Below are 14,926 nucleotides of genomic sequence, written 5' to 3' on the forward strand. Positions count from 1 at the left end.
GGGCAAAGGTCAGATCCCAGTTTTGTAGCTTTATATTTAAAGGCATGTTCTTTCTCTTATATCTAGATAGATTTAAAAATACAGGTGAGGTTAAAAAACAGTGTGTGTCCTTTATGTGCAAAGAAAACAAAGCCAGGATAACGTGGCAAGTCAGATTTCATCCTGCTAAAGTGTATTCAGAGTAAACTCTGAAGCGTACCATGTCGGTAATCCTGCATGAAGGATGAAACTTTATGTGCGGTAATTGCCCTGCATTCACAACGGCTACTTTAAAATGTTTACATCTTAGCCACTTTAAAAGTAATTGCTTCAGAATTTTAAAAAGCATTAACCCACTTAAAACCAAATAGCACCAAGACTTATTCTATGAAAAGTCTAAAATACACAGAACCTGCTCTTACAAGGAGGAGGCCAGTGTTTTAATGTCATTACTAAGCGGGTGTGTAATATATATGTGTATATATACATTCTGTTAGAAGGATCGCTGAGTGGTAGAGGTGATAACCTGGGTCTCGGAGGATCTGAGTTCAGTTCCCTGCTCTTTTCCCTGCTCTTCCATAGACCTCTTGTGGGACCTTGGGCAGGTTACTGTGTCTCTCTGTAGCTCTGTTTTCCTGTCTGTAAAGTGGGGAGAGTGGCCCTGCCCTCCCTCATAGTGGTGTGGTGAGGATAAATACATTAAAGATTGTGATGCCCTCAGATATTGTGGTAATGGGGGCAGGTAAGTACCACAAATGGATGGATTCTGGTTACAGGTTCATAGAGCCTGAAACAGAACCATAGTACGGATATTGTACCTGGCATGTATTGTCTTTGCCATATTCTTCACTATTTAAATGTGACGGATAACCCTTACTGGAATGCCATTGACTTTCCTTTCAATTAGGTATGCATTTACGTTTGTGTTCCTTAGGAAAATGACCCTATGTTGTATTAGTAGGCTTAAAAAGCCCCAGCACGCCCTCGCAAACTCATTGATCTCACTAGCAGTAACTAAGAGATCGTTTGCTGTCATAATCTGATCCGATTGTCCTCTGTAAGTGAGAGACAACCATGTTACTCCTGTGAACTGACTTGATACCTGCTCCAAAGACAGCCGGTCGTCAGGCGTGGTGCCACACGGCTGTCGGAGTGTTCAAGTACTGCGGTAGCAGACTGACGCTTGTTTGCTCGCTCTACAGGCAGTCGAGGCCGAGGCCGAGGATACCGAGGACGTGGAGGCAGAGGTGGAATGAGAGGGCGAGGCATGGGCCGAGGAGGCCGTGGGAGAGGGAGAGGTGAACATCCGGAAGAGGAGGAGGAAATGTATGAAGAAGAAATGGAAGTAAGGCCCGTTTCTGAGCTGTATCTGAGTCCCCCAGAGATGGGGAGCGTTAAGTGGGAGAACATTCTTTTCTGGAATTAGAAGCGGTGGGGTGAGCATTAGTTTTGGGCCAAGAGTCCGGTGCACTGACCACTCTGTTCTTTCTGAATTGCAGTATGGTGACAATGAAGAGCCAATGGGTGACGAGGAGTACGATGACTATTCAAAAGAGTTGAACCAGTACCGGAGGAGCAAAGAGGGCAGAGGGCGAGGTACACGACTGAGCCCAGAGCAGAGTGAATTAGATGGTGCTTGGGGGCTCTGCGCAGTCCGAAGAGTAGAGCCAGCCTGTGGTATCATAATGGTCAGGTTTGATTGGGGGGAGTATAAATAATGATGTTGTTTTGCTCTGTTGCAGGTTTAAATCGGGGGCGTGGCCGTGGCCCCAGAGGGAGAGGAAGCAAGGGGATGGGCAGGGGAAGAGGAAGAGGCGGGAGCAGAAGTGGAATGGGGAAAGGTGGCGGAATGAACGAGGATGACGATTACTATGATGAGGACATGGGGGTAAGCAGCTCTGCCTTGTCTCCGTTGGGGTCTTGCTGCACTTGGGTCACCTGTGGAAAGGTGCCCATGGGGTTTCTCTTCAACATACCAGACAGGCTTCCCCAGAAATAATTTCACTTGCATCTATTGAACTCTGAAATTTGGGACTGAAGTTGGACTTTCTGAGCCTGCCCAGGGCTCTCTGCCCGCCAGTGCTGCATACTGCCTTAGGCTCAGAGCCACAAGTTGACCTCCTTCTATCTCATTCATCATCGCTGAGAGTAAAGATCCAGACCTCGGGCTTCTGCAACCCCATTGGAGTACAGAACTTGGGAAATAATTAACAGTCCTGATGATGCAGAGCAGAGCATACCCCAGCTCCTTTTCCCACCGGGTTTGGCTCGGCAGGGCCTCCAGGGGTAAAGCCAGTAACTATTGGTCTTGCTCAGTAAAGTGACACTGGACAGGCACAGAGAGCGGATCTGCCAAGAGGCTGGGCTCCTTTTATCTAGCCACTTTTCTCATCCTAGCTGCACTTCAGTGGCAGGAGACTGGCGATCGGTCACGTACTCCTGAGCTTGGCAGTCAAGCTTCCAAGCAGCCCAATTTTTGAACCTCGAGCATTGATTTTCTCCCTTCTTTCAAGGGGTCCTCTGCCTGTTTTTGTCTGGGATGAGTAGTGCTCTCAGGCACTGTTTGACTGGCACCAAGTAATGCTAAAAAGAGGGAGGCATCTCAGGGGAGCCCTTATTGGAGTTCATGTCACCAAATGTATGCACTGACCTTACAATCAGAAAATGACCCCCATTCCCCACCCACCAAAAAGATGATCTCTGAAATACCTTGAAATGAACCCAAAGTCTAGACTTCATCTTTGTGTATTTCCCAGCAGTGTAAAAGTGGGACTGGCCCAGGCTTCATGACAATAATCCCTTTTCTAGGCAGGATGGATTTTTCGGATTCTGATGGGTTGACTGACAAACCAAGTTGAAATCTGTCTCTCCATCTAGCTACAGTTGGTCAGGCTGCAAGTCTTATGCTGCCTTCCTGCAAGACCTTCATGTGCACTTTGAAATGCATATTGTAGGAAGATGGTTAATTTCTTTCCATGGCTAGGATTTGCCTCTTCGTGCTTGTTAACTACACCCTTACAATTCCTGCAGGACGGAGGAAGTGGTGGAAATTACAGGCGGAATGACCATGATAAACCCCATCAGCAGTCGGATAAAAAAGGAAAAGTTATCTGCAAATACTTTGTGGAAGGCAGGTGTACCTGGGTAAGGAGATAATTAATGGTGGCCTTGACTTTACTGTTAAGCATTTCAGTAGTACCTAAAATGCATCCAGGTCTGTACAAGATATGGACTGAGACATACTTGGTCCTTGCATTAAAGAACATAGAGTCTAGAATATATGTTGAAAGCGATAACGTGCTGAGTGCTAGGAGAGTTACACCAAGTGTAAGGAAAATCAAGTGTGCAAACACCAATCTGAGACAAACACTTGTTTTACTTTCTACTTCCTGATTCTCAGATTTTAAAAACACAGGATAACCGTGGGCCACAGAGCCCAGTTTTCAAGGATTTCAGGGCCAGAACCCCAGCAGAGAATCAGTTCCATAACAAGTGCCTTATAGGTGTTTGCTTCCCCCTGTTATTGTGTATGCTTTTATTGTTTCATTAACAGTGGGGGTGTTTTACTTTTTCTATACAGGGGGAGCATTGCAATTTCAGCCATGACATTGAACTACCAAAGAAACGGGAACTGTGCAAGTTTTACATCACTGGTTACTGTGCGAGGGCAGAGAATTGCCCTTACATGCATGATATCCTTTCCTCTTGTTCACTGTGTTCCCAGTCACCACGGAGATCAGTGGCTTTAAGTCAGTCATGTGCGGCTCTGTGCAACAGGGAAAATGGGCCAGAAGAGTAGGACCCTGCACCAAGTGGCTTACGATCTACAGGCAAGTGCCTGTATGATATTGGTTCCCAGAATGTGGGGTGCACCGGCTTATGGGAGGGGGCCGTGAGGGGCTAGCTGAAGGTAGAGACAGACCTCTCATTTGTTCTTCAGTCTCAGCTTTCGGTTTAAAAAAAGTCGGTCTCTAGCTGTTAGAATTGCAGACAAACCCTTCACATTGTGATCTGAGTTAACTGATGCAGAGACGTCTACCTAAGTTTGCAGAGAGCCTGAAACAGGGGAGGAACTGGGGGAGAGACTACCCTGAGTGTAACTTATGCCTGCCTGAGCCAGCAGAGAGCCTGGACGCTGAGGTGTGAACAGCCCCATTCATTTCAGTGGGTGCTGACTCAGAGGCCAGTGATGGCATCTTCATTATTTCACTGCTCACCAGAGCGTGTCAAAAGGAAGGGAAGGGTCTCATGATGAAGATCTGCACTAATGTTTCCCTGCGGGGAGGGAGGCTAGGACTAGCCATGGGAGTGTGGAAGACGTATACCTTAAGATGTGTAGGCTTTTAACAGTGTATGACAGCTGCAGGGACAAGAGTGGCTTCATGCTGGTGAAGGTGGGCTCAGCTTGCGAACAGTACAGTATGGAGTAAGCACAAGGGAAGGGGTCTTCAGGCCGCAGAGCTGCACAGAGCAGGTGGGTTTGCAGGAGTTTTAGAAAAGGAAAATGTGGGGTGTGGGGCAGTTGTGTTTTATTTTCTGTGTCGGGACTACAGAGATTTCACGTGCTTAGTAAGAATGTACCACATCAGAGCCATTGGTGGAGCACTGTTAAAAATAACCTGTCTGCCCACTGACAGATTTTTTATTAATTACTCAAAGGAGTTTTATTTTCCTTAACACTTTGTACGAGACTTTCCTTGTAAACTGTTCCACACCACTGGGAATTGTATCAATGGGGACGACTGTATGTTTTCCCATGAGCCGCTCACAGACGAAACGCGGGAGCTGCTGGACAAGGTAAAAGAGAATTGTAATGTGGGTTCCTTTCGGAGTGGCTTTCCTTGGCTGATTTTGCTGCCCATGCGAAACTTTCACAGCAAGGAGAGAGGAGTTTGTAAGATGGGGTAACAAGGGTGTCATTTGGAGTCCTGAGATTGAATTCTGAAAAGGGAAGTGCAGGGAGCCTGGTCTGACTCTGCAGAGCAGAAGCCCCATGCTTTGGGACACTTTCAGCTTGCTAGAACACTGTTTAATGTACCGTGAGAGACAAGCCCGTGCTGGCAGACTCTCATATGCAGCCTCAGCCCTGGAGAAACATGGGCCTAGGCCATGGTCTGAGCAGCCGTGCTGAGACGTGGCAAACTCAGACCAACATGGGCTGTTCAGGGCGTTGCTTTTAACTGCCTCTCATTTCTCTCTCTCCCTCAGATGCTGGCTGATGATGCAGAAGCAGGTGCAGAAGATGAGAAGGAAGTTGAAGAGCTAAAGAAACAGGGCATCAATCCATTACCAAAACCTCCACCCGGAGTGGGCCTGCTGCCCACACCCCCTCGTCCTCCTGGACCGCCAGCTCCAACTTCTCCCAATGGCAGGCCAATTCCTGGAGGACCACCACCTCCTCCACCGCCCCCCCTTCCACCGCCAGGGCCACCCCAGCTGCCACCTCCGCCGCACGAGCCTCTCTCACCACAGCAGCTTCAGCAGCAGCAGGACATGTATAAGAAAATCCCATCTCTGTTTGAGATTGTGGTGCGGCCCACTGGGCAGCTGGCAGAGAAACTAGGCGTGCGGTAAGCATGACCCTCCCTTCCAACTATTTATGGATGCGTTAAGAGGAATAACGCTCAGTGGGAGAGTCAGGAATAGGAAGGGGGGGTTATGTATGCCATTGATAGGTCATTATTCATACCCGTCTCTCTGAGGGTCTTAAAGTAGTTTTACAGGATGAAATTCATCCACAGCCTCTCTCAGTCACAAGCAGAATGTTCCCACTTGTAGCCTAGTTGTTATTTAATGTAGTTAATATATGGAATTTCTTTGTGTTATTGGCATAGTAGTAAAATTCTCCCTGTATGCATCTCGGAATTTCTGTGGCTCCGTTAGAGACAGTACAGGGTGAATAGGAACCTGTGTCTTGTTTCACTGCACGCAGAGTGCTACTGACCCCTTACTGCAGTCACGGAGACAGTGTAATCAGAACATTCTGTATTTCCTGTTCTCTCTCTATGGAGTAGGCTCGGAAATAGGCCAGCCAAGGTTCTGCTCCTGACATCTGGTTTGCTACAAGGTTAGCCTGTCTTCCTTGCCCAGAGAGACCTCTGTGCCATGGCATGATGGTCTAGGCAGGAGGGGGGTGCACTGTGTGAATTCAACATCCTGCTGCCATTTCATAGCAGTGTACAGAAGGGCTGAGGACACAGTCCTGCTGCTCCTGAAACTCGACAGTAAAGAGCTGGCTGCTGGAGTGGAGAGATGTGGAATAGGCACCTTTTGTGTGGAAATGAGGCTTTTCTGGCAGCTCTTGTGGTGGGTGCATTAAAACAACATGGTCCGTTCCTGCAGGGAGCCTCGACAGGCATCTCTGCAGCACTGTGCCTGTCCTTCCAGTTCTGATGGGGACCCTGCTGCAAGCCCTGCTCTTTGTAGGGAAATGTGACTGATCTCAAGTTTGCATTTTAAAAGTTAAATTTCCCTCTGTTCTCTTCCAGGCACCCAGTTCCACCACCTCCCCGCTTCCCTGGGCCTGGTGGACCACCTGGGCCTATGCCAGGACCCATGCACCCGGATATGCACCCAGATATGCATCCTGACATGCACCCGGATATGCATCCTGACATGCATCTGGACATGCATCCCGACATGCACCCTGACATGCACCCAGACATGCATCCAGATATGCACCCCGACATGCACCCAGATATGCCTATGGGCCCAGGGATGAATCCTGGGCCTCCAATGGGTCCCAGGCCCCCAATGATGCCATATGGCCCGGACGATTCTCCACACTCCGGAATGATGCCCCCTGGCCCACCTGCACAAAGCTTTTACGATAATTTCTACCAACAGCAAGAGGGGGGCCTGGACATGGACCCTGGCTTGATGGGTGACCCAGGTATGTTCCTCTGACTAGCTGTCCTTGGGTTGTCTCTGTTTACCATGACAGGAGCTGGTCTGATGCAGGGAGGGCTGGAGATGCCATGTTGGCCTGGTCTCTTTTAGCTGCCTGTGAGCACTTAACGTGCTGCTTTGGGTGGCTGGGCAGAACTTGCACCAGACAAGACTCAAACATTGGCTGGTTTCATGGGCATAAGTCTCTCTTTACTGCTTTCTTGAGAATCGGCCGCTATATTCAGCTGTATGAGAAATAACTTCAGTGTCCTGTGATTGTGAATGTTTGCCCTGTTCCTTCTATGTAGAGGACTATGGGAATTACGAGGATATGGACGAGCCTCTGGCAGAGCATCTTTTCCCTGACCAGTCCTTGGAACCCGATTCCTTGTGTGAAGGAGGGGCTCCAGGGTTACACAAACCATCAGCCAACATCCCTGACTTCCTGCCATCTGCCCAGAGAGCCCTGTACCTGAGGATCCAGCAGAAGCAGCAGGAAGAGGAGGAGAGGGCTCGAAGACTGGCCGAGAGCAGTAAGCAGGAGCGGGAGAATGAGGAAGGCAAGTGGCAGAGTACCAGACTTGTTCAAAGATATGTCTGTGAAGGATGCCCCTGCACCCTACCCACCAGGGGTCCCACACCAGACTAACGTGCTGTCCTGGCTTAGGAGGCCTTGGCCTGTTTCCTCCCAGAGTCCAGTGGCACCATTTCTGGTTGTCTGGAGTTGGTCGCTGCCTTCCCCCTCCATGTGGGCTGTGAGCACTGGCACATCTGCATTTCCATGCTGTGTTTGCAACATTCCTACGCTTGCAGGTCTGTCAGTGACAGGGATGAGAGTGCTATCCCAGATCTGTCTTTGCCCAGCCCCTCCCTGTCAGGGCTAAGATGTCTTGGGGGGCAGATATCCTCCCTGTTTTCCAAATTAGCAGCCCTGTGGGAATGTCATTCTGCATCCCAACCCTTCCATCCCCAGCTCCTCTTTGAACATACTTGACAGCTCAGGCTGGCGGTGGGGTTTGTGCTTTTATTTTACAAATGACAAATCTTAAAACAAAAAGAGGAGCTATAGAGATTGTGATCTCAACAGACAGTGCTGGTGCCAGCGTGGGCCTCCGCGTTGGAGCTGGGGAGATATTCTCTGCAGATGGCCATCTTGGTTTTGTAGTGAAGGGCACTGGAGGTTTCTGAAGAATGTGCACTCGGGTCTTTTGCCAAAAAATCTTCCAAGCACTGATTCAGAAACTCCCTTCGTAAGGAGGGCCTGGGGTGAGCACCGAGGATGAAGGTGCTCATGAAGGATGAAATAGGTGAGAGGAAGAATGGCAAGAGTACGATACAGAAATAAGAGCAGCTGGCTGAAAGATCCAGCAAAGCTAATGTAGTTTGGTGAGGTTGGGTGCCTGCTAAATGTTTGTGGATCCCCCTTTCTAGCATTGCAGCATCGTGAGCTGCCAAGGGGTTGAGGGAGCTGCTTGTTCGTGTGAGACCGGTTGCTGCAGACCCTAACAGAACCAGTTACCCTGCGGTTAGCTGTAGCTGTGTACACTGTGGCATTTGCTTACTCTCTTCTCCTCATTCCCAGGTGATCCTGGCAACTGGTATTCCAGTGACGAGGATGACGGTGGAAGTAGCGTCACTTCCATACTGAAAACCCTAAGGCAGCAAAGTTCAAGCAGGCCTCATGCCCAGGCATCCCATGGAGAAATCAGTGGCAGCATCGGCCCAGGTGTGAGTGACCCTCGCCTGCAGAAGGCCCAGCCAGCAGGGAGCAGTCGGCCTGCGGATCCACGTGTGCTGCGGGATCCCAGGTTGTCTCGAAATGCCGATACTTGTGGTCCATCTAGCACTGGGGACGCAGGGCCCACTGACCCAAGGCTAGCAAGACACATTCCCACGCCTGCCCTGAAACCGGATGCTCCTCATTCCAGCAGTGCTGCCAGTCAGAAGGCTGCCTTGGTTCCTGAGGAGGAAGAAGGGGAAAGAGCACTGAGGGACAAACCGGTCAATATCCCCTTAGACGCACTGCCAGCCCACGCTCTGCGAGACCCCAGGTCTCAGCTGCAGCAGTTCAGCCACATAAAGAAAGACGTGATCCTAAACAAGCCAAACTTTGCCCGAATGGTCCTGTGGAGCCCAGAGGATCTGATTCCACTGCCTGTCCCAAAGCAAGAATTTGTTCCTGTCCCAGCTGCTCTCCAGTCATTACCTGCCCTTGACCCGCGACTCAACAGGCCCCAAAATACAGGCCTTTCTGACCCCAGACAGCGAGGAGCAGCAGCCCAAGCAGAGCCTGCCACCAGTTCTGGCACCAACATCCCTGACTTCGAGCTGTTGTCAAGAATATTAAAGACTGTGAATGCGTCTGGCAGTCCAGGGCCCGGGCAGAGCGATAAACCGAGTGACCCTCGGATGCGCAAAGCACCAGCTGATCCCAGGTTACAGAAACCAGCAGAGCCAGCAGCTGCCAGAGCCACTAAACCTGCAGAGCCAGCTCAGCCAACAGCTGCTACCACACCCAGCAGCGAGACAGCTCCCGCCATTGCTCCCTACGACCCCAGGCTGCTGACAGCTGGAGGACTAAGCAAAGGGAGTAGCCAAAGCAGCGTGCTCAGTGGGATTAGCCTGTATGACCCCAGGACTCCGAGTTCAGGTGGCAAAGCCGCAGAGTCTCCCAGCGAAGGGAATGCATCGCTGAAAGGCCCAGAGGCCAGCAAGAGCACTAACAAGGCCAAGGAGCCTCTGTTTGTGCGCAGGTCTGCGTTGGATCAGCCCGAGGCCGAGAAGGCAGGCGCTGATCTTGCAACAGACAGATACAATAGCTATAACAGGCCGCGTCCCAAGGCAGCCTCCTCCTCCTCCACCGCCCCCGCCGCCTCCTCCACACCCACCCAGGAGACTGCACCTCAGCCAGGGGTTCATAACCTCCCTGTGCCCTCCGTCTATGGCATGGTTAAGCAGACCACAAAGCCTGGGTCAGGCAGCCCCTTTGCAGGCAACAGTCCTGCCCAGGACAGTGAGCAGCAGGATGCTGGGTCTCTGAAAGATGTTTTTAAGGGCTTTGATCCCACAGCTTCACCATTCTGCCAGTAGTATTAAAGGACTGACCTTGCGTCCGTGTATTGAATTGCAGCGCACAGTGTTGGTAACGTTTTTTATTCCATTAGTGCTCACTTTAGCCATATAACATGTATATAAATCGTTTTGGTTCTGGTCAGTGCTGTAACATATAGTCTCAAAGGTGCATTTTAAATTAATAATCAAAGTATCCTTGTGCAGTAATAACCAGCATTTTCTTTGACTACCCCAATCGTTTGTTTTAGAGCTTTCTTTCAAAATGCAGTTGAAATCATTCTTGGAAAATAATGAATTGTCTGAAATCTCCTTGGGAAGCTGTGGCCGATCTGTCATTCCACCCTTTTGTCCTCTCTCTTTGCAGTAGCTGAGCAAGTCCCCTATACTACATTCAGGACAAGGGTAGTGACAGACTGGATGGCAGAGAAACGTGGTTCATACGTGTTGCTTAGCAGATTAAAGCTGTGAGCCATGCAGATGAGTAGAATGTGTTCACTTCTGAACTGTAACTAACTAAAGTATTTGTATCATAGTCTTTTTTAAAATTCTAGTACAATGAACAGATTTACCATGGAAACATAACCATGTGGGATTATTTTTGTAATTGTGGGGGGTTTGTTTGCTTTTGTTTTAAGTAAATATTTTATGCCATTTTCTGGAGGTGGTTTGATTGTAAGACCCAGCTGGGTTGTAACAGGACTCGCGTTCTCAAGGTCGTCCGTGGATGGCCATGGAGTATTTGCATCCCAAAAAGTTGTGCAGTCTACCAAAAACAGGGTGTATTATTGAAATTAAATTATTAATCTCAATCAGATTTCACTTGTATGCATTTTGCGTATGGAGGGTTTTTCCATAAACACAAATCTGTGTTCTAAGATTTTCAGTAGACGATCCCCACCCCACCAGGGGTAAAACCCATCTCCATCCAGATGGGACGGGTGAACTCTGCATGCCGTGCGTTTCAGGAGGCCGAGTTTTGTCCTATAGTGCCACCCTAAGAAAGAGAGGCTGTTCTTCAGAAAAGATAGCAAAGTGATGTTAGGTGCTGAGTACTTTTTCTGATTCATTGTGTGTTTAGAAACAAATGTGTAGATGGAAGTGTTGAGTACAATGAACTGTGCTTTCAGTGTGTGCAGGGAAAAGCAGCTACAGGGGAAGGGACATGAGTGGCAGATAATCAAGTTTTTCAAAAGATGAACGGGATACTGTAGAATCTGTGGTTATGAAAATGGTTGTTGAGGGAAGGAAGATCTGGGGTGACTCCTTTCTGTGGCTCAGTGTTCTTGCTACAGGCTGTTTCAGTGAGTAAAGGGGTCACAGGTTTATAAACCTTTCCAACAGACGAGTCTGTAGCTTACGTTTTCCTGATCATCCCTCAGCCCCGCACTTGTCGTAGACGTGCTAGATCTTTGTGAGGCTGCCTCTTTGTATAGGTCAAAACCGCTGATCTCACAGGCCCAGATTGTTCTCAATCTAGAATACGCTGCACACAGAAAGGCAGAATTCCTTTTGCCTCTGACGATGAAAATGTGTTAAACCTTTTTTTTTCTCCTTCCCACGTTCCCCTTGGTAGCCTCTGTGGTTACTCGATGTCACGGTGTCCCCTACCCCCTACTTCTTGGTTTTTTGATAGCGGTATCACTGTGGAGCTAACTGGATTCCACCATTTGTCACGGGAATATTGATAGTACCCCACACTCACAAGTATTTGGCTGGCAAAGCCTGTAGCAAACATGCTCACAAGTATTGGAAGATAAAGACATTTTATGCAAAGTGTCTTTACAGCATAAACTGCAGCAAGGAAAAGCTAAAATGCTCGCACCTTTTTAGCCATATGTTAAGACATGGATCTGTACAATGTACATGACCAACATGCAGTATCAACTCCTGTGAAATAATGGAGACTAAGTTAAATTTTAAACACAGTTTTATGACCATGGCTGAGCCAGGTGTATTCTTCTTGACGCTTCCAGCCAGCTCAATGTCTGTGGTACGATTAGAAAAATGTCTGTGGCGTGTGAACTGAGTACAGCGCTTTCTTCTGGTGGAGGCACAAGCCAGAACTTTTATCAGAGAGACCAAATACTTGGTGCTGGTGAGTGTTTTAAAGGCACAGTGTGCGTGTCGTAACTCTCCCTCTGCAGAGCCTCGCAACAGGGAGTGCTACACCAGCTTAGATGGGGATCTGGTGCCAGGCTATCCCAGCTGACCCACCTTCACCAAGAGAGGTTCCTGTTTTTTTGTAGAATATTTCCCAAGTGGCTGTACCTGTCTGGTTTGAGAATTCATCCACTGCATCATGTCACAGTGGCTTGTCATCCGGCTGGTGTTTGCATAAGGAGTAGTGTGAGAGGGAAAACATTTCTCAGTACGCTGGCTACCGTCATTGAATCTGGTTTAGGATGAATTGTCCAACAGTGGAACAGCTGCTTAAAAACCCACTCAGTTTTGCTGTAAGCGTATAATTTGTTTTGAAACAGTTCTACAGATAATGGGTGTTCTTTGGTTTTGGTGCATGTGAGGTTAACATTAATAATGCCAAAATTAACTCTCTTCAATTAACAAAACCCAGTCTGGACTCTGAAGTTTTGTTATGTTTATGTTTGGTGTTAATTTACTTGTCTTCTTCCCTTTGGATGCTATGTGTTTTACTTCTTCCTGCACCCCACTTTAATTTGAGCAAAAGGTTATATCAAACTTACTCTAAACAATGTCTCTCAAACCAGCTGGATTCCAGAAAATTCAGATGCCGATGGATTGTGCCCATCTGTTTGATATGTGGATGTCCAATGGAGATCTAATCTATTAAAATTTCTGCTTGCATCTCTCCCTGAAATTGTTTACTGGTTTTCAATGAATCAGTGTGGCATCTATGTGTGTAGTAGTTAGCGCACTGTTGAAGTGGTTTACCTCATGCCTTCTCTTGGTATAGCCTCAGCTCTTAACCTGCAGTGAAGTGTGACATGGACTTATGACTTTGGAGTTTGGCTGGTATCACTATAACAAAAAAGAGAGAAGTGAAATCAATCATTTTGTGTCCTGTTCCTCCATGTGAGATTGCTTTTAGTGAGAGAGATGTGAATTCAGTGGCGTTTGTACCATAACCCTAAACATTTGTAACATACATAAAAAAAACCTATTAAACCCAATCCAGAATATGAAGAGGAGTGACGCTCTATTGTGGAATATAGTCACCCGTTGTTAATCCATTCATATTTTTCCATCTGCCAGAGCTTTACGAGAAAAAAAAATAATGCTCTAACTGAGATTGTAATAAGCTGTAAATACTATTTCAGAATTGAAGCTGTTGATGCAAATATGTATATACTGTCTTGGGGTTTTTACAATGACTGTTTCGTTGCATGGCTTTGTGTTTTTTTTTCCCTTTTTTTATTGCACATTTGTCTTCCAAAAATGTCATCTATATTTCTCCTGTGAGCTCTTTAATCCTCTGTAATTGTATTACTGCCATTAAAGGATGCAGTTATTTTAAAGGTTTCTGGTTCATTTGGCTCACGCGTGGGTTAACTACATACGTGTTTCCTGATAGCTCTTTACAAATTATAGCAACAAAGTAGTTGTAACCCTTCATTTTCATAGGGGAGTTAAAAAATCCCGTCTCTTCTCGTTGCAGCACTCTTTTGGGCAGAACTGTTCTACGGTCTGAAGAATGGGGGAGAGTTTAAACCCGCTCACTGTTTCTGTGTTTAACAGATGGGGTGGGAGGACACGCACTTTGCAGGCATGTTTCCAGTTCTTTTTTAATCCAATTCTATTCAGGCATGTAACATTGTTTGGAGAACAGCAATAATCCTGGCTGTGAATATTGGAGTGCTGACGGTAGAGAAATAATGGCAGGGTTAAAGGGGTTGATCGTGTTCTCAGGAAAGAGTTGCTAAGAGAAGGTGGCTTTGCTGTCTGTCCAAGCACTTGTGTGTCTCTCTGCCCTGAGCACCTCACAACCGGGCACTTTATCTTCACACTCCCCCTCTGAGGTATCATCTCCCCGTTATCGGGGAATTGCCACACCAGTTGGATTCAGTGACTTGACATCTGTGGCAGAGTCAAGAATTGAACCCAGGTGTCCTGAGCCCCAGTCCAGCACCCTAGCCTGTCCTTCCTCTTCCTTAAGCGTGGCTGTCTAGCACCAGTAGATGCTGAGACCACATGAGGGCAAGCCCCAGTAGTACTGAAGGGATGGTGGCAGTTGGGAGAAATTGGGCAATCCGGAAGCCTGGATGTGGCCAGGAGGGGATGTGAGAGGCAGGTTGGCACTGCACAGTGGAAGAGTGGGTGGAGACTGAGGGGGCTACAGAGGGGCTATCGCTGTGCGGGGTAGGATAATGACTCCATGGCTAATATCGGGAGCCCACTCCAGACAATGAAGCTGTGGGACAATTTTCTTAGGGACTGCATGGAAACTGCAATGCATGAGACATTTGAGAGAGAACTGGAAAAGGGATGGGGAATGGACTGTAGGGAGCAGCCCTTCACTGGCTTCTCCAGCAGGGTTCATTAGCATCTTTGACTACTGCAAAATACTTCATGCAGGGTTGTGGCTCTCTCCTCTGTGAAGGGTGCCCATAAAAGCTGCCGGTGCCACCAGATTCCTTTCACTTGAGAATCCTGCTCACTATAGATAAGCAGAGAACAGAGCCCAGGAGCCTTGCGCAGGGAATTGGGATTTCTCCTGAGCTGGCAGGCGATCTAATCACTGCCGATGTAGAGTTTGAAACGCCTCCCCATCCTCCTTAGGACTGGAAACAGCCTAGCTTGGAGGAATTTAGCTGTGACACTGAGTACATTCCCCAGATCTGAAGAAGAGCTCGGTGTAAGCCCCAAAACATGTCTCTCACCATCAGAAGTTGTCCCATCTTGTCTCAGCTAATAGGAAATCAGACCCCAAAAACTTTTTACAGCCACTGTCATGGGGTCCCTGGGCGATGCTCTGGACCTGCTCCCTACGAAGCCAGGCAGGACTCTGGGG

General features: G+C 48.1%; 1 protein-coding gene across 3 annotated transcripts in view; it reads left to right on the plus strand.

The window, feature by feature from the left end:
- The window catches only part of ZC3H4 (zinc finger CCCH-type containing 4), a 30,174-nt gene extending 16,741 nt beyond the window's left edge, over positions 1-13,433 (plus strand). For all 3 annotated transcript variants that reach the window (XM_037884710.2, XM_037884711.1, XM_027829986.3), the window contains exons 5-14: positions 1,182-1,324; positions 1,479-1,575; positions 1,722-1,867; positions 3,010-3,123; positions 3,560-3,671; positions 4,667-4,776; positions 5,188-5,549; positions 6,468-6,871; positions 7,176-7,427; positions 8,450-13,433. In XM_037884710.2, coding sequence (XP_037740638.1) covers positions 1,182-1,324; positions 1,479-1,575; positions 1,722-1,867; positions 3,010-3,123; positions 3,560-3,671; positions 4,667-4,776; positions 5,188-5,549; positions 6,468-6,871; positions 7,176-7,427; positions 8,450-9,957 — 3,248 coding nt within the window. In that variant the 3' untranslated portion in view covers positions 9,958-13,433. The remainder of the gene's footprint in view (positions 1-1,181; positions 1,325-1,478; positions 1,576-1,721; positions 1,868-3,009; positions 3,124-3,559; positions 3,672-4,666; positions 4,777-5,187; positions 5,550-6,467; positions 6,872-7,175; positions 7,428-8,449) is intronic.
- Positions 13,434-14,926: the final 1,493 nt, after the last annotated feature.

The sequence above is a fragment of the Chelonia mydas genome, chromosome 23 (genome assembly GCF_015237465.2).
Source record: "Chelonia mydas isolate rCheMyd1 chromosome 23, rCheMyd1.pri.v2, whole genome shotgun sequence".
NCBI lineage: Eukaryota > Metazoa > Chordata > Testudines > Cheloniidae > Chelonia > Chelonia mydas.